The sequence below is a fragment of the Salmo salar genome, chromosome 17, assembly GCF_965601325.2.
Source record: "Salmo salar chromosome 17, fSalSal1, whole genome shotgun sequence".
NCBI classification, from domain to species: domain Eukaryota; kingdom Metazoa; phylum Chordata; class Actinopteri; order Salmoniformes; family Salmonidae; genus Salmo; species Salmo salar.
Window position 1 is genome coordinate 34,060,454 of NC_138307.1, and position 24,547 is coordinate 34,085,000.

Sequence of the window (24,547 nt, forward strand, 5' to 3'; positions counted from 1 at the left end):
TGAGCTGTACAGTACTGCTCTGACCTAGCCATTGATTTTAGCCTGACAAAACATGAATAGCGGATGAGTTTTTGATAACAGCCTCCAAAAGCTCAGGCTGATCTGTTCAATCACAGCACAGTAAACCGTAGGCTACAGTCGAAAAACACTGAGATGAACCAGACCAAAGTGAAATAACCACATAATGATGACTATATGCTGTTCCCATTGGGGTTGACCCCAATTAGTCGATTGTTTTGATCGTTAGGCTGTTGGTCGACCAAGATTGTTTGAGCAGAGCAGTAACAAATATATTTATATTTGCGCCCATCTCAGTGAATTAATCCATTGCGGAAGTCTAGACTAAAAGACAGTTTATGCTTGATCCGTCGGAGGCTCTCTATGGAGGGTTTGACGCAATCGGGGAGCCTCCAAAGCCGTGTAGAAACCAAATGGAGCTCCGTACCACGTCGCCATGCGCCGTTCGTTGCAGACAGTCCATGTGTAGCCAATGTGATTAATAGGATTAATAGGGAGGAGAACGTTTGGGTCAAGTTAAAGTGGTTTTTCTTCTGGTTATCTAGATCTCTGGAGCCCTCTTGAGGCATGCCTTATTTCATCAAACCGTAAAGTGAAAAACATCACAAAAGATCAATTCATTTAGCTGACTTTATTAACACATTAGGTGTGTCTATACATGTTTAAAAATGTTCACTTTCGATCAACCAAGATGTTTTTTTTTTGTCGGGGACAGCCCTAGTTCCCATAGTGATTTACTTAAAACCTTATACTCCTTACACTTAGATATGGGAGAGCAGCGCTTCGATACGGGAGAGCAGCGCTTCGATACGGGAGAGCAGCGCTTCGATACGGGAGAGCAGCGCTTCGATACGGGAGAGCAGCGCTTCGATACGGGAGAGCAGCGCTTCGATACGGGAGAGCAGCGCTTCGATACGGGAGAGCAGCGCTTCGATACGGGAGAGCAGCGCTTCGATACGGGAGAGCAGCGCTTCGATACGGGAGAGCAGCGCTTCGATACGGGAGAGCAGCGCTTAGATACGGGAGAGCAGAGCTTAGATACGGGAGAGCAGCGCTTAGATACGGGAGAGCAGTGCTTAGATATGGGAGAGCAGCACACAGATATGGGAGAGCAGCACACAGATATGGGAGTGCAGCGCTTAGATATGGGAGAGCAGCATCACTGTAACTGTAGCGTCTCCCTAAAAGAGATGGAGTGTTGTCTGATGTTAGAGAACCTCAGGAGGTCTAATGTCTGCTACCTCCACCTGGTTTACAACACCACTTATATCAGCCAGGCCTGCTGTAACTAGACTAGAACATCCCTGATAGAGACAGGAGGTCACCAGGCCTGCTGTAACTAGACTAGAACATCCCTGGTAGAGACAGGAGGTCACCAGGTCTGCTGTAACTAGACTAGAACATCCCTGGTAGAGACAGGAGGTCACCAGGTCTGCTGTAACTAGACTAGAACATCACTGATAGAGACAGGAGGTCACCAGGCCTGCTGTAACTAGACTAGAACATCCCTGGTAGAGACAGGAGGTCACCAGGTCTGCTGTAACTAGACTAGAACATCCCTGGTAGAGACAGGAGGTCACCAGGTCTGCTGTAACTAGACTAGCACATCCCTGATAGAGACAGAACCTCACGAGGTCACCAGGTCTGCTGTAACTAGACTAGAACATCTCTGACAGAGACAGGAGGTCACCAGGTCTGCTGTAACTAGACTAGAACATCCCTGATAGAGACAGAACCTCAGGAGGTCACCAGGTCTGCTGTAACTAGACTAGAACATCCCTGACAGAGACAGAACCTCAGGAGGTCTAATGTCAGCTACCTCTCCATCACCTGTCCTAGTGTTTGTATACCTGTACTCTCTCCATTATTTAATACTTTGTTGTCACAAAACAAGGTGCTCCTCTGGTGTGTACAGTGTGTGTGTTTGTGTGTGTGTACGTGTGTGTGTACAGTGTGTGTGTACAGTGTGTGTGTACAGTGTGTGTGTACAGTGTGTGTGTACAGTGTGTGTGTACAGTGTGTGTGTGTCCCTGTGCTGCGTGGAGGAGTAGTGACAGGTAGAAAATGGCTGAATGAATAATTCAAAATGGTGTCCTCTACGGCACGGTGAGACGGTGAGCCAGCCAGCGGACTACATCACTACACGACTGGAGGAGTAAAACATGGGGCAGCTCTTAAATGAATCAGGAGAGGAGATCTGGAGTAATAGACAACAACAACAACAAGAGGAGGAAGTCCCCTGCTGTTCCTGTCTGCTGTTCCTGTCTGCTTGGTTAACCTTATTAAAGAGACACTATGATACTGTGGCACTTCCTGGTGATACTATACAGGATCATGATAGCTAGAGAGAGACACACAGAGAGACAGAGAGAGAGAGACAGAGAGACAGAGAGAGAGACAGAGAGACAGACAGACGGGGAGAGAGAGAGAGAGAGAGAATAACAGCAGTAGGTATCCTGACCTGGTCTGTATGAGCCAAAGGTGTGTGCCAGTCTGTTGAGGAGGTCAGGGTTGTCATAGCGATCCTCGTTAGCCACCACCCAGAAACAGCTCTCGGACATCTCCTGGGGGCGGATCTACACACAGACACACCAATAGAAGGCAGGTGGACCAGCGGGTTAATATATGAACATATAAACACGGACAAGCAGCCATATGAATCTCATATGCATCGTCACTGCCCTGTACACACCACAACAGCACAGCAGCGTCTCAGTGTACAGCTGATAGAAGGACCAAAGGCTTCCAACACCAAACACTGAATAATGACTGGTTTCAGATAGGAGGACAGACCGTGACGGGGGAATGTGACTGACGACACGTGACCATTACAATAACAAGAGCCATGGAGAGAGCCACACACACACACACACACACACACACACACACACACACACACACCCTCTCTTCCTATCTTGGAGTAGGACCCCACCAGGTCAAGGGGGTGTCAAAACATCAAAGGAAGAGACTAGCCAATAAGCTCGCTATATGCCTCTCCCATTTCTCTTCTACGTCTTCCCTGACATATCTCTCCAGGACTGTTCTAGCTGGTCCTGAAAGAGATAGGGCTGGTAGTTTACCAGGACTGTTCTAGCTGGTCCTGAAATAGATAGGGCTGGTAGTTTACCAGGACTGTTCTAGCTGGTCCTGAAAGAGATGGGGCTGGTAGTTTACCAGGACTGTTCTAGCTGGTCCTGAAAGAGAAAGGGCTGATGGTTTACCAGAACTGTTCTAGCTGGTCCTGATAGAGATAGTGGCTGGTAGTTTACCAGGACTGTTCTAGCTGGTCCTGAAAGAGATAGGGCTGGTAGTTTACCAGGACTGTTCTAGCTGGTCCTGAAAGAGATAGGGCTAGTAGTTTACCAGGACTGTTCTAGCTGGTCCTGATAGAGATAGGGCTGGTGTTTAACCAGGATTGTTCTAGCTGGTCCTGAAAGAGATAGGGCTGGTGGTTTACCAGGACTGTTCTAGCTGGTCCTGATAGAGATAGTGGCTGGTAGTTTACCAGGACTGTTCTAGCTGGTCCTGAAAGAGATAGGGCTGATGGTTTACCAGGACTGTTCTAGCTGGTCCTGATAGAGATAGTGGCTGGTGGTTTACCAGGACTGTTCTTGCTGGTCCTGATAGAGATAGTGGCTGGTAGTTTACCAGGACTGTTCTAGCTGGTCCTGAAAGAGATAGGGCTGGTAGTTTACCAGGACTGTTCTAGCTGGTCCTGAAAGAGATAGTGGCTGGTAGTTTACCAGGACTGTTCTAGCTGGTCCTGAAAGAGATAGGGCTGGTAGTTTACCAGGACTGTTCTAGCTGGTCCTGAAAGAGATAGGGCTGGTGTTTAACCAGGATTGTTCTAGCTGGTCCTGAAAGAGATAGGGCTGGTAGTTTACCAGGACTGTTCTAGCTGGTCCTGAAAGAGAAAGGGCTGATGGTTTACCAGGACTGTTCTAGCTGGTCCTGAAAGAGATAGTGGCTGGTAGTTTACCAGGACTGTTCTAGCTGGTCCTGAAAGAGATAGGGCTGGTAGTTTACCAGGACTGTTCTAGCTGGTCCTGAAAGAGATAGGGCTGGTAGTTTACCAGGACTGTTCTAGCTGGTCCTGAAAGAGAAAGGGCTGATGGTTTACCAGGACTGTTCTAGCTGGTTCTTGGTTAGAAGTTCAGTTTAAGTTTAGTCTTAAGACATGATAAGGCTAACTTTTCACTACCAAAGCATAACGCTAGTATGTTTCCCATGGTGAGTTAGTAAGTACTGATTCAGGCTTGAGAAACAGAGACTGCTGGCCGGAATAGGAGAGGAGTGATCCACTTCCTGAGGCACTGTAGACTGAGAGGACAGGTAAATGCTGAGAGGTTGATGGAAACGGCAGCCTCCGACTATTATAGCAAACAGACCCACCCACCCACCCACCCACCCGCATGCACACACACAATACCATGCACACACACACACTACCTACCTACAGGCAAGCACACCCACTGCAGCCTTCGTCCCGTCTAGCTGGACTACAGACACTGAGCACAGAGTCACTGTTCAGATGAATCACTTGAGGAACAGCATGGATCCATGACTGGATCATTTGGCTCACCAACGCTGGGTCTGTCACCGTGGGTGAGTTAGGCTCCAGGTTTAGGAAACATTTCATCTATATCAGCTGGACTAACAGTAAAACCGTGGGTGAGTTAGGCTCCAGGTTTAGGAAACATTTCATCTATATCAGCTGGACTAACAGTAAAACCGTGGGTGAGTTAGGCTCCAGGTTTAGGAAACATTTAATCTATATCAGCTGGACTAACAGTAAAACCGTGGGTGAGTTAGGCTCCAGGTTTAGGAAACATGTAATCTATATCAGCTGGACTAACAGTAAAACCGTGGGTGAGTTAGGCTCCAGGTTTAGGAAACATTTAATCTATATCAGCTGGACTAACAGTAAAACCGTGGGTGAGTTAGGCTCCAGGTTTAGGAAACATTTAATCTATATCAGCTGGACTAACAGTAAAACCGTGGGTGAGTTAGGCTCCAGGTTTAGGAAACATGTAATCTATATCAGCTGGACTAACAGTAAAACCGTGGGTGAGTTAGGCTCCAGGTTTAGGAAACATTGAATCTATATCAACTGGACTAACAGTAAAACCGTGGGTGAGTTAGGCTCCAGGTTTAGGAAACATTTAATCTATATCAGCTGGACTAACAGTAAAACCGTGGGTGAGTTAGGCTCCAGGTTTAGGAAACATTTAATCTATATCAGCTGGACTAACAGTAAAACCGTGGGTGAGTTAGGCTCCAGGTTTAGGAAACATGTAATCTATATCAGCTGGACTAACAGTAAAACCGTGGGTGAGTTAGGCTCCAGGTTTAGGAAACATGTAATCTATATCAGCTGGACTAACAGTAAAACCGTGGGTGAGTTAGGCTCCAGGTTTAGGAAACATTTCATCTATATCAGCTGGTCTAACAGTAAAACCATGCTATTACAGCTACTAGTATGCTAGTTGAAGGTGGGTCACTGATCTATGGGAAAAGCTGAGACGTCATGCTTAACTAAGTTGTTTTATTAAAGTCCAACTTTCTTCTCTGACATATATAACTTTTATTTATTTATGGCAACTAAATGGCAACTACAAGCAACAGTACAGATGTTTCCAGGGCTGGCGTTTCCGTGCCAACAGTCATTTAAAGCCTGGGCTCCTCCCTCTCCTCTCTGATAGGATCAGAGGCCTCAGTCAGACGGACTTGGCTCAGAACAGAACCAGATGTCGTTTCATCTCAGTGATATTACTTCACGCTATTACAATTAATATTTTATCTCACTTCCTTTTTTTCTCTCCCATACACGTTCATACAGCTGTTTAACAAGCTGGACCATATGCCTGATCTGATGAGGAAGGATACGTCCCAAACCACACCCAACTACCTATATATAAAATCGGCAGAGTATACTACTTTTTAACCAGAGCTCATCGTCAAAGTAGTGCACTACACAGTGAATAGGGTGTGATTCGGGACGTATGCCTTTTGTGTTGTGATCAGCTTGTAACAGGTTTCAACAGGACACCAAAGGAGACCCTTGTGTTGGTGTACAGCTGTACAGGACAACTCACGTTTAATATGCATGAATCTATCCCCCAAAAAACCCTCTGGACTGACAGGACTTGAAAGTTTAGAGACGGTACCTCTAAAACTCAGGAGAGATCGCTGGAGACGTTCATTTATAGTGTGATCAGCTGGCAGGCCTCTTGAGTAGCACTTCACACACCTAAAAACAAGCCTTGTTCACAGCCACATCCTGTGTTTTCAGACACACACCATGTTTAGCCATATCTGTTAGAACCAGAAGGCCAGGCAGTGTGTGGGAGGAGAGGGGGCTAGGGTAATGGACTAGGAGAGTGAGTGAGTGAGTGAGTGAGTGAGTGAGTGAGTGAGTGAGTGTGTGTGTGTGGTGTGTGAGAGTGACTCACCTTGGACCAGTTGAGGCGCTTCATAGAAGTCTCCAGCTTGAACTCCTTCTTGGGCCGGAGGCCGAAAGGCAAGGTGTTGTGGGTAGGAGAGCCCAGCCCACAGAACCCCGGGGGAGGAGGAGGGGGAGGGGGACAACCGAACGGGGGAGGCACTCCTGGTGGGGGAGGTGGGCCGCAGCCTGGGAGGGGGGGAGGAGGAGGGGGAGGAGGCGGAGGGAGGGAAGGACAGGCGGAGGAGGGGAAGCCAGCCTGGGATGGGTGGGCTGAGGAGACGACCACTGGTACTGCTCCAAACTGAGGAGGAAAACAACATCAAGGAACTGGATTATTTTTGATCAACTAAAAATATGTATTTCTCCAACACCTCTTACCTACATTTGCCATTTAAAGCTGTCAGTTTAACTCAGTTACCAATATAATGAAGCAATAAGGCCCGAGGAGGTGTGGTATATGGCCAATGTCATGACGTTGGCCTCTTTGAGTACAGGGAGGACAGTTGACCCCCTCCCCCTTGCACCATCCCCCAACCTACCTTCCCCCACCCAGTCCCTGTGTGAAGGGGTGGTAAAATTCCAGAGGAGAATCTCTGGCCACATGGCCCATAGAGAGACACAGGAAATTCTTCCAACTCACAGAATTGGGGAGCCAAGTGACATTTGTGTTCTGGAGAAGGTATGGAAGACTGGTGAAGAATCCAGCTACGAACTGGTCCGCTTGGTACAATTTTGTGATACTCAGAAGAGACAATATAGCATATTACCATAAAACTGTTTATATAATAGCCTCAGCGATGGGACTTGCATCCAAATGGTTGTATAGAATGTATTAATAAGGATAAAGGTATTTGTAATACATTGAGATGCTATGTACTGATGTTAATGTGATAGAATTGTATTTCTGTACCAAGCTTAACTCAGTCATCGGCACGCCCCCAGGGACACAGACAGGACCAGGCGTCATGTGACAAGCCTGTTCTATGTTCACTATAAAACCCACCCTGATTTACATTTCTTGAGACCAGGCCTCCACTCCATTGCGAGTTGGCCAATAGGTTTGACCATCCAATCCATCTACTGAAAGTTAACTATACCATGTGGTTAACTTTTAGACTATTGATACCGACAGAATAAGAACAAGTCTTTGATATTAATTAATAGTCTGCAGCTAGAAATTATATAATTGAACGCGAAGACCGACGAAACATCCATTCTATGACGACATTAATGAATGTCGCTTTGAAAGATCTAATCGAGAGAGAGAGAGAGAGAGAGAGAGAGAGAGAGAGAGAACTCTCCAACAGAACGACGCTCCAACAAGGATCCCGACGACACACTGAGCGTAAATATATATTGATTGCAATTGTTCCCGAATGAGTGAGCGTTCATGAGCAAAGGATTAGCATATCAATTGTTAATATTAATGAACTCTGTGTGCATCCTCAGCTGACCTTTTATGACCCATTGTTCTACAAGACACCAGCCATGCCTGTTTAGCCACTAGGGCACATTACTCTACCAATTCTTTATGACGATAATTACTGTTTGTATGCTTTCTGTGAATTAGTTAGTTTAGTAAATAAATGATTTTAAGACAATTGATGTATGGATGACTTTAGTAAAGACTGGGTTCGTGCAGATACAACAATTTACGACGTTTGGAATGAGACTGGACACGAGGTAAAATACACCATTTAAACCAGAAGATAATCGGCCTATACTATAATAGAATATAATATATAATGTTATAATATAGGAAAGTTATATTAGGAAAATTATAACTTTGTAATCTGAATATTTTCCTTGGTGCCCCGATCTCCTAGTTAATTACAATTAAACAATTAATCAGTTTAATCGCGTGATAATAATTGCAGGGAGTTAATTGATAAACATGTCTTCAGTTTAATGGTACCCCAAAGACACGACACCAATATACCACGGCTAAGGGCTGTTCTTAGACACGATGCAACAAGGAGTGCGTGAACACAACCCTTAGCCGTGGTATATTGGCCATATACCACGAACCCCAGAGGTGCCTTATTGATATTATAAACTGATTACCAAGGTAATTAGAACAGTAAAAATAAATGTTTTGTCATATCCGTGGTATACGATCTGATATACCACGCTGTTCACCCAATCAGCATTTAGGGCTCGAACCACCCAGTTAATACTGTATTTATCTTGCTCCTTTGCACCCCAGTATCTCTACTTGCACATTCATCTCCTGCACATCAATCACTCCAGTGTTTAATTGCTATATCGTAATTGCCTCGCCACTATGGCCTCTTTTATTGCTTTACCTCCCTTATCTCACCTCATTTGCACACACAGTATATAGTATTTTTCTGTGTTATTGACTGTATGTTTCTTCATTCCATGTGTAACTCTGTGTTGTTGTTTGTGTCACACTGCTTTGCTTTATCTTGGCCAGGTCGCAGTTGTAAATGAGAACTTGTTCTCAACTAGCCTACCTGGTTAAATAAAGTTGAAATAAAATAAATAAATAAAACAATGATCATATAATAGAAGAATACTCTATGACAGGACTAAACAACAGGATGAATCCTGGGTAAAACAGGTGACAGGACTAAACAACAGGATGAATCCTGGGTAAAACAGGTGACAGGACTAAACAACAGGATGAATCCTGGGTAAAACAGGTGACAGGACTAAACAACAGGATGAATCCTGGGTAAAACAGGTGACAGGACTAAACAACAGGATGAATCCTGGGTAAAACAGGTGACAGGACTAAACAACAGGATGAATCCTGGGTAAAACAGGTGACAGGACTAAACAACAGGATGAATCCTGGGTAAAACAGGTGACAGGACTAAACAACAGGATGAATCCTGGGTAAAAAAGGTCTGATCAGTGATTGCTTCGTGTCCAGCGGTGCTGAAAACAATCCATCTAATCAATACTGGATGTTGAGCTGAAAATAAATGCTTCCAATAGAAAGCACTCTGTCAATTGATCAGGATATTGACAATCGCCTTGAGATCCTACACTTGATTGATCATGCCTCTCAGCTGGAAACAGAGAAGAGAAAGTGGTGACAATACAAGAACAGTGAGTGTGTGTGTGTTGTGTGGACTGTGGAGCGACCCTCTCCACCGCCATAACCTAACGACTGGGTTAACATGGAAATGCTCAGAGAGAGAGAGAGAGAGAGAGAGAGAGCGAGAGTGAGTGAGTGAGAGAGGCAGAGAGAGAGAGAGGGAGGCAGAGAGAGAGAGAGAGAAAGGCAGAGGCAGAGAGAGAGGCAGAGGCAGAGAGAGAGAGGCAGAGAGAGAGAGAGAGGGAGGCAGAGAGAGAGAGAGGGAGGCAGAGAGAGTGAGAGGCAGAGAGAGAGAGAGAGGCAGAGGCAGAGAGAGAGAGGCAGAGAGAGAGGCAGAAAGAGACAGAGAGAGAGAGCGACAGAGAGAGAGAGGGAGGCAGAGAGAGAGGGGCAGAGAGAGGCAGAGAGAGAGAGAGGGAGGCAGAGCGAGAGAGAGAGAGGGAGGCAGAGAGAGAGAGGGGCAGAGAGAGGCAGAGAGAGAGAGAGAGAGAGAGGGAAGCAGAGAGAGAGAGAGAGAGAGAGAGAGAGGGAGGCAGAGAGAGAGAGAGAGAGACATTCCTGTGAGTGTAACGTTTACTGTTTATTTTTATTTTGTTTATTTCTCTTTTGTTTATTATCTACCTCACTTGCTTCGGCAAAGTTAACATATGTTTCCCATGCCAATAAAGCACTTAAATTGAATTGAATTGAGAGAGGTAGCTAGTGAATACCTGTGTTGCATCCATCTCACTTACATAAGTATTCACAGAGTGATTGTAAAATATTTCCACATGCCTCTTTTCAACATTCTTCAAGCTCTGTCAAGTTGGTCATTGATCATCGCTAGATGGCCATTTTCAAGTCTTGCCATAGATTTTCAAGCCGAATTAAGTCAAAACTGTAACTAGGCCGCTCAGGAACATTCAATGTTGGAGCTAGGAACACAAGCATTTCACTACACCCACAATAACATCTGCTAAATATGTGTATGGACCAATAACATCTGTTAAATATGTGTATGAACCAATAACATCTGCTAAATATGTGTATGAACCAATAACATCTGCTAAATATGTGTATGTGACCAATAACATTTGATTTGGTAAGTAACTCCAGTGTAGATTTGGCCTTGTGTGTTCGGTTATTGTCCTGCTGAAAGGTAAATTCATCTCCCAGTGTCTGTTGTAAAGCAGACTGAACCAGGTTTTCCTCTAGGATTTTGCCTGTGCTTAGCGCTATTCTATTTCTTTTTATCCTAAAAAACTCCCTAGTCCTTGCCAGTGACAAGCATACCCATAACATGATGTAGCCACCACCATGCTTGAAAATATGAAGTGAAATTCAGTGATGTGTTGTATTGGAATTTGTCCCAAACATAAGGCTTTGTATTCAGGACATAAAGTTCATTTCTTTGCCACATTTATTCCAGTTCTACTTTAGTGCCTTATTGCAAAAAGGATGTATGTTTTGGAATATGTTTTATTCTGTACAGGCTTCCTTCATTTCACTCTGTCATTTAGGTTAATATTGTGGAGTAACTACAATGTTGTTGATCCATCCTCAGTTATATCCTATCACAGCCATTCAACTATGTAACTGTTTTAAAGTCACTATTGTCCTCATGGTGAAATCCCTGAGCGGTTTCCTTCCTCTCCGGCAACTGAGTTATGAAGGACGCCTGTATCTTTGTAGTGAGTGGGTGTATTGATACACCATCCACAGTGTAATTAATAACTTCACCACGTTCTAAGGGATGATCAATGTCTGCTTTCTATCTATCAATACTGGTCCCTTCTTTGTGAGTCATTGGAAAACCTCTCTGGTCTTTGTAGTTGAATCTGTGTTTGAAATCCACTGCTCGACTGAGGGACCGTACAGATAACTGTATGTGTGGGGGTACAGAGATGAGGTAGTCATTCAAAAATCATGTTAAACACTATTACTGAACACACAGGGAGTCCATGCAAGGTATGTGCTTTGAAATTATGGGGTATAGTGTGTAGTCCAGTGACACAACGTCTCAATTTAAACCATTTTAAATTCAGACTGGAACACAACACAATGTGGAAAGAGTGTCGGAGTGTGAATACATTCTGAAGGAATAGGGAATAGAGTGCTATTTGGGACTCAGTAACATTGTGTACAGACCAAATCTCATCTATGACAGATATAGAGGAGTAATACAAGGTGAATCAGCCTGGAGCTGTTGTTCTGTTGTTCTGTTGTTGTGTTGTGGAGGGGCCTTGTGGAGACTGGAGAGGCTATTCTGTTGGCTTATTACAAAAGAGAGAGAGAGAGAGAGAGAGAGAGAGAGAGAGAGAGAGAGAGAGAGCGACACAGAGAGAGAGAGCGACACAGAAAGAGAGCGCGACACAGAAAGAGAGCGCGACACAGAAAGAGAGCGCGACACAGAAAGAGAGCGCGACACAAAGAGAGCGCGACACAAAGAGAGCGCGACACAAAGAGAGCGCGACACAGAAAGAGAGCGCGACACAGAAAGAGAGCGCGACACAGAAAGAGAGAGAAAGAGAATGAGAGGAGAGAGAGAGAGAATGAGAGTGAGCGCGTGTCTCTCTCATCCATCAGGGCAGGATGACAGGATGACAGGACGACATGACCAAACAGTTCTGACGGTTGTAAACATCTTTAGTGATCAAACCTCATCACAACACTCTGTTGGTTCACTTCACGGTGTAAGCAGGGCAGGACAGAGAGCTGTGTAGATTGTATGGTACAGAGCAAATGGTCTATTGATCCAGCCAACAGTTTTATATTGAAGAGCAGAACCCCACTAAGGCCAACCCTGGGATGCTCTCTAACCCTCTCTCTCTCTGGGGGGACTAAAACACAGGAACACAATGGAGAAGTGTGTGTGGGAGTGTCGGGGAGGAGAGGAGAGCAGAGAGAGAGAGAGAGGAGAGAGAGGAGAGAGAGAGGAGAGATTGAAGAGAGAGAGAGATAATGAGAGAAAGCAGAGAGAGATAATGAGAGGAGAGAGAGAGGAGAGAGGAGAGAGAGAGGAGAGAGAAGAGAGAAAGCAGAGAGAGAGGAGAGAGAAAGCAGAGAGAGAGGAGAGAAAGCAGAGAGAGAGCAGAGAGAGAGCAGAGAGAAAGCAGAGAGAGAGCAGAGAGAAAGCAGAGAGAGAGCAGAGAGAAAGCAGAGAGAAAGAGAAAAGGAGTGGAAGAAGGTAAATTCTCCTATCCCCTGCTCCAGCCCAACCCATCACAACACATTAACACCAGACTGAGAGTGTTGACTCTAAGAGCCCAGAACACAATCACAGCTCAGTGTGAGGCCAGTATACCCCACACAACACAGCTGGATGTGTTCCAAATGGCACCATCCTCCCTGTATCGTGCACTAGGGCCACTACATAGTGAAAAGTGGTCCATTTGGAACGCAAGGCGCTGTGAGGCCGTATGAACAGAACACGGCTTTGAAGAACAGCTTTTCTCTGCTCACTATAAAAGCTACACAAACCCCCCTAACAACCTCTATCTGTGCTGCGGCAACAGTTAAAGGAGCAGATAAAGCATGAATAGTGAGTTTAGCCCTGTAGGGATGGTGTACGGTCCCACCGCTAGCTAGCTAACCCAGCCTTAAACAGAATGAGAGGAGAGGAGAGGAGGGAGAGAGATGGTGTACAGTCCCACCGCTAGCTAGCTAACCCAGCCTTCAACAGAATGAGAGAGGAGGAGAGGAGGGAGAGAGATGGTGTACAGTCCCACCGCTAGCTAGCTAACCCAGCCTTCAACAGAATGAGAGAGGAGGAGAGGAGGGAGAGAGATGGTGTACAGTCCCACCGCTAGCTAGCTAACCCAGCCTTCAACAGAATAAGAGAGGAGGAGAGGAGGGAGAGAGATGGTGTACAGTCCCACCGCTAGCTAGCTAACCCAGCCTTCAACAGAATAAGAGAGGAGGAGAGGAGGGAGAGAGATGGTGTACAGTCCCACCGCTAGCTAGCTAACCCAGCCTTCAACAGAATGAGAGAGGAGGAGAGGAGGGAGAGAGATGGTGTACAGTCCCACCGCTAGCTAGCTAACCCAGCCTTCAACAGAATAAGAGAGGAGGAGAGGAGGGAGAGAGATGGTGTACAGTCCCACCGCTAGCTAGCTAACCCAGCCTTCAACAGAATGAGAGAGGAGGAGAGAGGAGGAGAGAGGAGAGATTAGAGAAAGAGAGAGGAGAGAATGAAAGAATGAGAGAGAAAGAGAAAAAGAGGAGGAGAGAGGAGAAAGAGAGAATGAGAAGGAGAGAGGAGAGAGGAGAAAGAGAGAATGAGAGATGCCAGTTGAGCATTCTCTCAATGTGTTTACTCTCCCAAATTGAAATATTATCAGAAAAGTTATTCCTTTTCTTTCTCTCTCTCCATTTGTTCTTTGAGTGCAGTTATCTTCCAAGGAAGAGAGAGAGACATGGACTCTCAGGAGTGGAGAAGAGGGAGGGAGAGAGGAAGGAGGAGAGGGACGAGGCAGACAGAATAAATTGCTTTAAGAACAATTTCCTTTCACAGGATAGAGATCAGTGATTAAAACACAAAATGAAGTAAAAACAGACGAGACCGTGTGGCGACCGGTAGGATAATTACTGCTCACCTCAAATGGCCGAAAGACAACAGTTTCTATCAAACCACACGATGACTATTGGATTAGACTTTATATTCAACTACACTTTCTCATAACAGACTACTCTATTTCATGTTTTTAACTGTTTTGATGGCCACGGTTAAATTAAAATGTTTTATTTCCCAACTGGTGACTGAAGACCATAGGCTATAGTCAACGCTCGGCAGGATTCAGCACGTCACACACCACAATGAGCTGGAGGCAGTAAAGACATTTACAAAACAGAATTCATTATTTGACAGCTGAACGTTTTACTTCAAATGAGGTAATGTAGTAAATCAAATCAAAGTTTATTTGTCACGTGTGCCGAATACAACAGGAGTAGACCTTACAGTGAAATGCTGAATACAACAGGTGTAGTAGACCTTACAGTGAAATGCTGAATACAACAGGTGTAGGTAGACCTTACAGTGAAATGCTGAATACATCAGGTGTAGTAGACCTTACAGTGAAATGCTGAATACAACAGGTGTAGTAGACCTTACAGTGAAATGCTGAATACAACAGGTGTAGTAGACCTTACAGTGAAATGCTGAATACAACAGGTGTAGGTAGACCTTACAGTGAAATGCTGAATACAACAGGTGTAGGTGTAGACCTTACAGTGAAATGCTGAATACAACAGGTTTAGACCTTACAGTGAAATGCTGAATACAACAGGTGTAGGTAGACCTTACAGTGAAATGCTGAATACAACAGGTGTAGGTAGACCTTACAGTGAAATGCTGAATACAACAGGTGTAGTAGACCTTACAGTGAAATGCTGAATACAACAGGTGTAGTAGACCTTACAGTGAAATGCTGAATACAACAGGAGTAGACAGACCTTACAGTGAAATGCTGAATACAACAGGAGTAGACAGACCTTACAGTGAAATGCTGAATACAACAGGTGTAGGTAGACCTTACAGTGAAATGCTGAATACAACAAGTGTAGGTAGACCTTACAGTGAAATGCTGAATACAACAAGTGTAGGTAGACCTTACAGTGAAATGCTGAATACAACAAGTGTAGTAGACCTTACAGTGAAATGCTGAATACAACAGGAGTAGACAGACCTTACAGTGAAATGCTGAATACAACAGGAGTAGACAGACCTTACAGTGAAATGCTGAATACAACAGGTGTAGGTAGACCTTACAGTGAAATGCTGAATACAACAAGTGTAGGTAGACCTTACAGTGAAATGCTGAATACAACAAGTGTAGGTAGACCTTACAGTGAAATGCTGAATACAACAAGTGTAGGTAGACCTTACAGTGAAATGCTGAATACAACAGGTGTAGGTAGACCTTACAGTGAAATGCTGAATACAACAGGTGTAGACCTTACAGTGAAATGCTGAATACAACAGGTGTAGTAGACCTTACAGTGAAATGCTGAATACAACAGGTGTAGACCTTACAGTGAAATGCTGAATACAACAGGTGTAGTAGACCTTACAGTGAAATGCTGAATACAACAGGTGTAGACAGACCTTACAGTGAAATGCTGAATACAACAGGTGTAGTTAGACCTTACAGTGAAATGCTGAATAAAACAGGTGTAGACAGACCTTACAGTGAAATGCTGAATACAACAGGTGTAGGTAGACCTTACAGTGAAATGCTGAATACAACAGGTGTAGGTAGACCTTACAGTGAAATGCTGAATACAACAGGAGTAGACCTTACAGTGAAATGCTGAATACAACAGGAGTAGACCTTACAGTGAAATGCTGAATACAACAGGTGTAGGTAGACCTTACAGTGAAATGCTGAATACAGCAGGTGTAGACCTTACAGTGAAATGATGAATACAACAGGTGTAGGTGTAGACCTTACAGTGAAATGCTGAATACAACAGGTGTAGGTAGACCTTACAGTGAAATGCTGAATACAACAAGTGTAGGTAGACCTTACAGTGAAATGCTGAATACAACAAGTGTAGGTAGACCTTACAGTGAAATGCTGAATACAACAGGTGTAGGTAGACCTTACAGTGAAATGCTGAATACAACAGGTGTAGGTAGACCTTACAGTGAAATGCTGAATACAACAAGTGTAGGTAGACCTTACAGTGAAATGCTGAATACAACAAGTGTAGGTAGACCTTACAGTGAAATGCTGAATACAACAGGTGTAGGTAGACCTTACAGTAAAATGCTGAATACAACAGGTGTAGGTAGACCTTACAGTGAAATGCTGAATACAACAGGTGTAGGTAGACCTTACAGTGAAATGCTGAATACAACAGGTGTAGGTAGACCTTACAGTGAAATGCTGAATACAACAGGTGCAGGTAGACCTCACAGTGAAATGCTTAATACAACAGGTGTAGACCTTACAGTGAAATGCTGAATACAACAGGTGTAGGTAGACCTTACAGTGAAATGCTGAATACAACAGGTGTAGGTGTAGACCTTACAGTGAAATGCTGAATACAACAGGTGTAGACCTTACAGTGAAATGCTGAATACAACAGGTGTAGACCTTACAGTGAAATGCTGAATACAACAGGAGTAGACAGACCTTACAGTGAAATGCTGAATACAACAGGAGTAGACAGACCTTACAGTGAAATGCTGAATACAACAGGTGTAGGTAGACCTTACAGTGAAATGCTGAATACAACAAGTGTAGGTAGACCTTACAGTGAAATGCTGAATACAACAAGTGTAGGTAGACCTTACAGTGAAATGCTGAATACAACAAGTGTAGTAGACCTTACAGTGAAATGCTGAATACAACAGGAGTAGACAGACCTTACAGTGAAATGCTGAATACAACAGGAGTAGACAGACCTTACAGTGAAATGCTGAATACAACAGGTGTAGGTAGACCTTACAGTGAAATGCTGAATACAACAAGTGTAGGTAGACCTTACAGTGAAATGCTGAATACAACAAGTGTAGGTAGACCTTACAGTGAAATGCTGAATACAACAAGTGTAGGTAGACCTTACAGTGAAATGCTGAATACAACAGGTGTAGGTAGACCTTACAGTGAAATGCTGAATACAACAGGTGTAGACCTTACAGTGAAATGCTGAATACAACAGGTGTAGTAGACCTTACAGTGAAATGCTGAATACAACAGGTGTAGACCTTACAGTGAAATGCTGAATACAACAGGTGTAGTAGACCTTACAGTGAAATGCTGAATACAACAGGTGTAGACAGACCTTACAGTGAAATGCTGAATACAACAGGTGTAGTTAGACCTTACAGTGAAATGCTGAATAAAACAGGTGTAGACAGACCTTACAGTGAAATGCTGAATACAACAGGTGTAGGTAGACCTTACAGTGAAATGCTGAATACAACAGGTGTAGGTAGACCTTACAGTGAAATGCTGAATACAACAGGAGTAGACCTTACAGTGAAATGCTGAATACAACAGGAGTAGACCTTACAGTGAAATGCTGAATACAACAGGTGTAGGTAGACCTTACAGTGAAATGCTGAATACAGCAGGTGTAGACCTTACAGTGAAATGATGAATACAACAGGTGTAGGTGTAGACCTTACAGTGAAATGCTGAATACAACAGGTGTAGGTAGACCTTACAGTGAAATGCTGAATACAACAAGTGTAGGTAGACCTTACAGTGAAATGCTGAATACAACAAGTGTAGGTAGACCTTACAGTGAAATGCTGAATACAACAGGTGTAGGTAGACCTTACAGTGAAATGCTGAATACAACAGGTGTAGGTAGACCTTACAGTGAAATGCTGAATACAACAAGTGTAGGTAGACCTTACAGTGAAATGCTGAATACAACAAGTGTAGGTAGACCTTACAGTGAAATGCTGAATACAACAGGTGTAGGTAGACCTTACAGTAAAATGCTGAATACAACAGGTGTAGGTAGACCTTACAGTGAAATGCTGAATACAACAGGTGTAGGTAGACCTTACAGTGAAATGCTGAATACAACAGGTGTAGGTAGACCTTACAGTGAAATGCTGAATACAACAGGTGCAGGTAGACCTCACAGTGAAATGCTTAATACAACAGGTGTAGACCTTACAGTGAAATGCTGAATACAACAGGTGTAGGTAGACCTTACAGTGAAATGCTGAATACAACAGGTGTAGGTGTAGACCTTACAGTGAAATGCTGAATACAACAGGTGTAGACCTTACAGTGAAATGCTGAATACAACAGGTGTAGACCTTACAGTGAAATGCTGAATACAACAGGTGTAGGTAGACCTTACAGTGAAATGCTGAATACAACAGGAGTAGACAGACCTTACAGTGAAATGCTGAATACAACAGGTGTAGGTAGACCTTACAGTGAAATGCTGAATACAACAAGTGTAGGTAGACCTTACAGTGAAATGCTGAATACAACAAGTGTAGGTAGACCTTACAGTGAAATGCTGAATACAACAAGTGTAGGTAGACCTTACAGTGAAATGCTGAATACAACAGGTGTAGGTAGACCTTACAGTGAAATGCTGAATACAACAGGTGTAGTAGACCTTACAGTGAAATGCTGAATACAACAGGTGTAGACCTTACAGTGAAATGCTGAATACAACAGGTGTAGTAGACCTTACAGTGAAATGCTGAATACAACAGGTGTAGACAGACCTTACAGTGAAATGCTGAATACAACAGGTGTAGTTAGACCTTACAGTGAAATGCTGAATAAAACAGGTGTAGACAGACCTTACAGTGAAATGCTGAATACAACAAGTGTAGACAGACCTTACAGTGAAATGCTGAATACAACAGGTGTAGGTAGACCTTACAGTGAAATGCTGAATACAACAGGAGTAGACCTTACAGTGAAATGCTGAATACAACAGGAGTAGACCTTACAGTGAAATGCTGAATACAACAGGTGTAGGTAGACCTTACAGTGAAATGCTGAATACAGCAGGTGTAGACCTTACAGTGAAATGATGAATACAACAGGTGTAGGTGTAGACCTTACAGTGAAATGCTGAATACAACAGGTGTAGGTAGACCTTACAGTGAAATGCTGAATACAACAAGTGTAGGTAGACCTTACAGTGAAATGCTGAATACAACAAGTGTAGACAGACCTTACAGTGAAATGCTGAATACAACAGGTGTAGGTAGACCTTACAGTGAAATGCTGAATACAACAGGAGTAGACCTTACAGTGAAATGCTGAATACAACAGGAGTAGACCTTACAGTGAAATGCTGAATACAACAGGTGTAGGTAGACCTTACAGTGAAATGCTGAATACAGCAGGTGTAGACCTTACAGTGAAATGATGAATACAACAGGTGTAGGTGTAGACCTTACAGTGAAATGCTGAATACAACAGGTGTAGGTAGACCTTACAGTGAAATGCTGAATACAACAAGTGTAGGTAGACCTTACAGTGAAATGCTGAATACAACAAGTGTAGGTAGACCTTACAGTGAAATGCTGAATACAACAGGTGTAGGTAGACCTTACAGTGAAATGCTGAATACAACAAGTGTAGGTAGACCTTACAGTGAAATGCTGAATACAACAAGTGTAGGTAGACCTTACAGTGAAATGCTGAATACAACAGGTGTAGGTAGACCTTACAGTGAAATGCTGAATACAACAGGTGTAGGTAGACCTTACAGTGAAATGCTGAATACAACAGGTGTAGGTAGACCTTACAGTGAAATGCTGAATACAACAGGTGTAGGTAGACCTTACAGTGAAATGCTGAATACAACAGGTGTAGGTGTAGACCTTACAGTGAAATGCTGAATACAACAGGTGTAGACCTTACAGTGAAATGCTGAATACAACAGGTGTAGACCTTACAGTGAAATGCTGAATACAACAGGTGTAGGTAGACCTTACAGTGAAATGCTGAATACAACAGGAGTAGACAGACCTTACAGTGAAATGCTGAATACAACAGGTGTAGGTAGACCTTACAGTGAAATGCTGAATACAACAAGTGTAGGTAGACCTTACAGTGAAATGCTGAATACAACAAGTGTAGGTAGACCTTACAGTGAAATGCTGAATACAACAAGTGTAGGTAGACCTTACAGTGAAATGCTGAATACAACAGGTGTAGGTAGACCTTACAGTGAAATGCTGAATACAACAGGTGTAGTAGACCTTACAGTGAAATGCTGAATACAACAGGTGTAGACCTTACAGTGAAATGCTGAATACAACAGGTGTAGTAGACCTTACAGTGAAATGCTGAATACAACAGGTGTAGACAGACCTTACAGTGAAATGCTGAATACAACAGGTGTAGTTAGACCTTACAGTGAAATGCTGAATAAAACAGGTGTAGACAGACCTTACAGTGAAATGCTGAATACAACAAGTGTAGACAGACCTTACAGTGAAATGCTGAATACAACAGGTGTAGGTAGACCTTACAGTGAAATGCTGAATACAACAGGAGTAGACCTTACAGTGAAATGCTGAATACAACAGGAGTAGACCTTACAGTGAAATGCTGAATACAACAGGTGTAGGTAGACCTTACAGTGAAATGCTGAATACAGCAGGTGTAGACCTTACAGTGAAATGATGAATACAACAGGTGTAGGTGTAGACCTTACAGTGAAATGCTGAATACAACAGGTGTAGGTAGACCTTACAGTGAAATGCTGAATACAACAAGTGTAGGTAGACCTTACAGTGAAATGCTGAATACAACAAGTGTAGACAGACCTTACAGTGAAATGCTGAATACAACAGGTGTAGGTAGACCTTACAGTGAAATGCTGAATACAACAGGAGTAGACCTTACAGTGAAATGCTGAATACAACAGGAGTAGACCTTACAGTGAAATGCTGAATACAACAGGTGTAGGTAGACCTTACAGTGAAATGCTGAATACAGCAGGTGTAGACCTTACAGTGAAATGATGAATACAACAGGTGTAGGTGTAGACCTTACAGTGAAATGCTGAATACAACAGGTGTAGGTAGACCTTACAGTGAAATGCTGAATACAACAAGTGTAGGTAGACCTTACAGTGAAATGCTGAATACAACAAGTGTAGGTAGACCTTACAGTGAAATGCTGAATACAACAGGTGTAGGTAGACCTTACAGTGAAATGCTGAATACAACAAGTGTAGGTAGACCTTACAGTGAAATGCTGAATACAACAAGTGTAGGTAGACCTTACAGTGAAATGCTGAATACAACAGGTGTAGGTAGACCTTACAGTGAAATGCTGAATACAACAGGTGTAGGTAGACCTTACAGTGAAATGCTGAATACAACAGGTGTAGGTAGACCTTACAGTGAAATGCTGAATACAACAGGTGTAGGTAGACCTTACAGTGAAATGCTGAATACAACAGGTGCAGGTAGACCTCACAGTGAAATGCTTAATACAACAGGTGTAGTAGACCTTACAGTGAAATGCTGAATACAACAGGTGTAGGTAGACCTTACAGTGAAATGCTGAATACAACAGGTGTAGGTAGACCTTACAGTGAAATGCTGAATACAACAGGTGTAGGTAGACCTCACAGTGAAATGCTGAATACAACAGGTGTAGTAGACCTTACAGTGAAATGCTGAATACAACAGGTGTAGGTAGACCTTACAGTGAAATGCTGAATACAACAGGTGTAGTAGACCTTACAGTGAAATGCTGAATACAACAGGTGTAGGTAGACCTTACAGTGAAATGCTGAATACAACAGGTGTAGTAGACCTTGAAATGCTGAATACAACAGGTGTAGTAGACCTTACAGTGAAATCCTTACTTACAGGCTCTAACCAACAGTGCAAAAAGGTATTAGATGAACAATAGGTAGGTAAAGAAATAAAACAACAGTAAAACGACAGGCTATATACAGTAGAGAGGCTATATACAGTAGCAAGGCTATATACAGTAGCGAGGCTATATACAGTAGCAAGGCTACATACAGACAGCGGTTAGTCAGGCTGATTGAGGTAGTATGTACATGTAGATATATGGGTTTACCTTGCTATAGCCAAACCCCTACCATATCGTGGAGCCAATCATTGTATAGAGACATTGCAACAAGTAGCCTCAAATTAGCATCCCGTGCTAGGTGATGATAATCCTAGTCATATTAGCATCCCATGCTAGTTGATGATAATCCTAGTCATATTAGCATCCCATGCTAGTTGATGATAATCCTAGTCATATTAGCATCCCATGCTAGCTGATGATAATCCTAGTCATTTTAGCATCCCATGCTAGTTGATGATAATACTAGTCATATTAGCATCCCGTGCTAGTTGATGATAATCCTAGTCATATTAGCATCCCGTGCTAGTTGATGATAATCCTAGTCATATTAGCATCCCGTGCTAGTTGATGATAATCCTAGTCATATTAGCATCCCATGCTAGTTGATAATAATCCTAGTCATATTAGCATCCCATGCTAGCTGTTTTCATCATAGATCGACATAGGCCAGTGATTTTGCCGATTGTTAGTCACGTCTTGTTGACTGAGGAAAAGTTAACGTGGACGTTATTCTAACATTTTGTGAAGTGAGGATGGGTATTCGGTAAGAAGGGTGCACGCCGTTGAAATACCATATAACCTAAATGTGATTAGTGTGATTCTGAGCACCGTGGGTGGACGCCCTAATCAGGTTACACACCCAACGCATACGGGTCCGGTATGTACATTAAAATAAAATGCAGACGGTCAAATGTCCGGGGCCACATTTTCCTAACAGAAACCCCGGTGTCTGTCTGTGGATCTGTCTGTGGGTGTGGTGGTGTGTGGAGTTACCTGGGACTTGAAGGCCAGTAGCTCTGCCTGCAATTCATTGATCTTCTCTTCACTCTTCAGCAGCTGAGCCTGAGCCTCCTGTCGACCCAGGTACTCCTCATCAAACTGGAGACAGAGACAGAGAGAGAGACAGACAAAGAGACAGAGACAGACAGAGACAGAGCGACAGAGACAGAGCGACAGAGACAGAGCGACAGAGACAGAGCGACAGAGAGAGAGAGCAAGCAACAGAGAGAGAGCCAAAGAGAAGAGGGAGACGTAGGAGATAGCGATGGAGAAGTGGGAGACAGAGAGAGGGGGAGGGAGAGAGACAGCAGAGAGAGAGAAGAAGGATAAATAGGGAGAGAGAGAAGAGGAAAACAGAGAGAGAGCGAAAGGGAGGGAGAGAGAGAGATAAAGCACACAAAACTCAGTCCCTTTGTTGAAGGGGAAAAACATTGACAGTGTGTTCAGTTCAATGTGTTTACAAGCTGTTCTTTATGTAGTTGAATGTGTTTCTAGCTGTTCTTTATGTAGTTGAATGTGTTTACTAGCTGTTCTTTATGTAGTTGAATGTGTTTCTGGCTGTTCTTTATGTAGTTGAATGTGTTTACTAGCTGTTCTTTATGTAGTTGAATGTGTTTACTAGCTGTTCTTTATGTAGTTGAATGTGTTTCTAGCTGTTCTTTATGTAGTTGAATGTGTTTACTAGCTGTTCTTTATGTAGTTGAATGTGTTTCTAGCTGTTCTTTATGTAGTTGAATGTGTTTACTAGCTGTTCTTTATGTAGTTGAATGTGTTTCTGGCTGTTCTTTATGTAGTTGAATGTGTTTACAAGCTGTTCTTTATGTAGTTGAATGTGTTTACTAGCTGTTCTTTATGTAGTTGAATGTGTTTCTGGCTGTTCTTTATGTAGTTGAATGTGTTTACTAGCTGTTCTTTATGTAGTTGAATGTGTTTCTAGCTGTTCTTTATGTAGTTGAATGTGTTTACTAGCTGTTCTTTATGTAGTTGAATGTGTTTACTAGCTGTTCTTTATGTAGTTGAATGACTTTCTAGCTGTTCTTTATGTAGTTGAATGTGTTTACTAGCTGTTCTTTATGTAGTTGAATGTGTTTACTAGCTGTTCTTTATGTAGTTGAATGTGTTTACTAGCTGTTCTTTATGTAGTTGAATGTGTTTACTAGCTGTTCTTTATGTAGTTGAATGTGTTTCTAGCTGTTCTTTATGTAGTTGAATGTGTTTCTAGCTGTTCTTTATGTAGTTGAATGTGTTTACTAGCTGTTCTTTATGTAGTTGAATGTGTTTACTAGCTGTTCTTTATGTAGTTGAATGTGTTTACAAGCTGTTCTTTATGTAGTTGAATGTGTTTACTAGCTGTTCTTTATGTAGTTGAATGTGTTTACTAGCTGTTCTTTATGTAGTTGAATGTGTTTCTGGCTGTTCTTTATGTAGTAGAATGTGTTTACTAGCTGTTCTTTATGTAGTTGAATGTGTTTACTAGCTGTTCTTTATGTAGTTGAATGTGTTTACTAGCTGTTCTTTATGTAGTTGAATGTGTTTACTAGCTGTTCTTTATGTAGTTGAATGTGTTTACTATGCTGTTCTTTATGTAGTTGAATGTGTTTACTAGCTGTTCTTTATGTAGTTGAATGTGTTTACTAGCTGTTCTTTATGTAGTTGAATGTGTTTCTAGCTGTTCTTTATGTAGTTGAATGTGTTTACTAGCTG

At 43.0% G+C, this 24,547-nt stretch overlaps 1 protein-coding gene across 1 annotated transcript in view; it reads right to left on the reverse strand.

Annotated features, from left to right (window-relative positions):
• LOC106591129 (protein diaphanous homolog 3) overlaps positions 1 to 24,547 on the reverse strand; it is a 667,062-nt gene that overhangs the window by 379,258 nt on the left and 263,257 nt on the right. The window contains exons 16-18 of the mRNA XM_082963749.1: positions 22,838 to 22,942; positions 6,471 to 6,764; positions 2,480 to 2,594 (exon numbers count right to left, since the gene is read on the reverse strand). Of these exons, the coding sequence (XP_082819875.1) occupies positions 2,480 to 2,594; positions 6,471 to 6,764; positions 22,838 to 22,942 (514 nt within the window). The remainder of the gene's footprint in view (positions 1 to 2,479; positions 2,595 to 6,470; positions 6,765 to 22,837; positions 22,943 to 24,547) is intronic.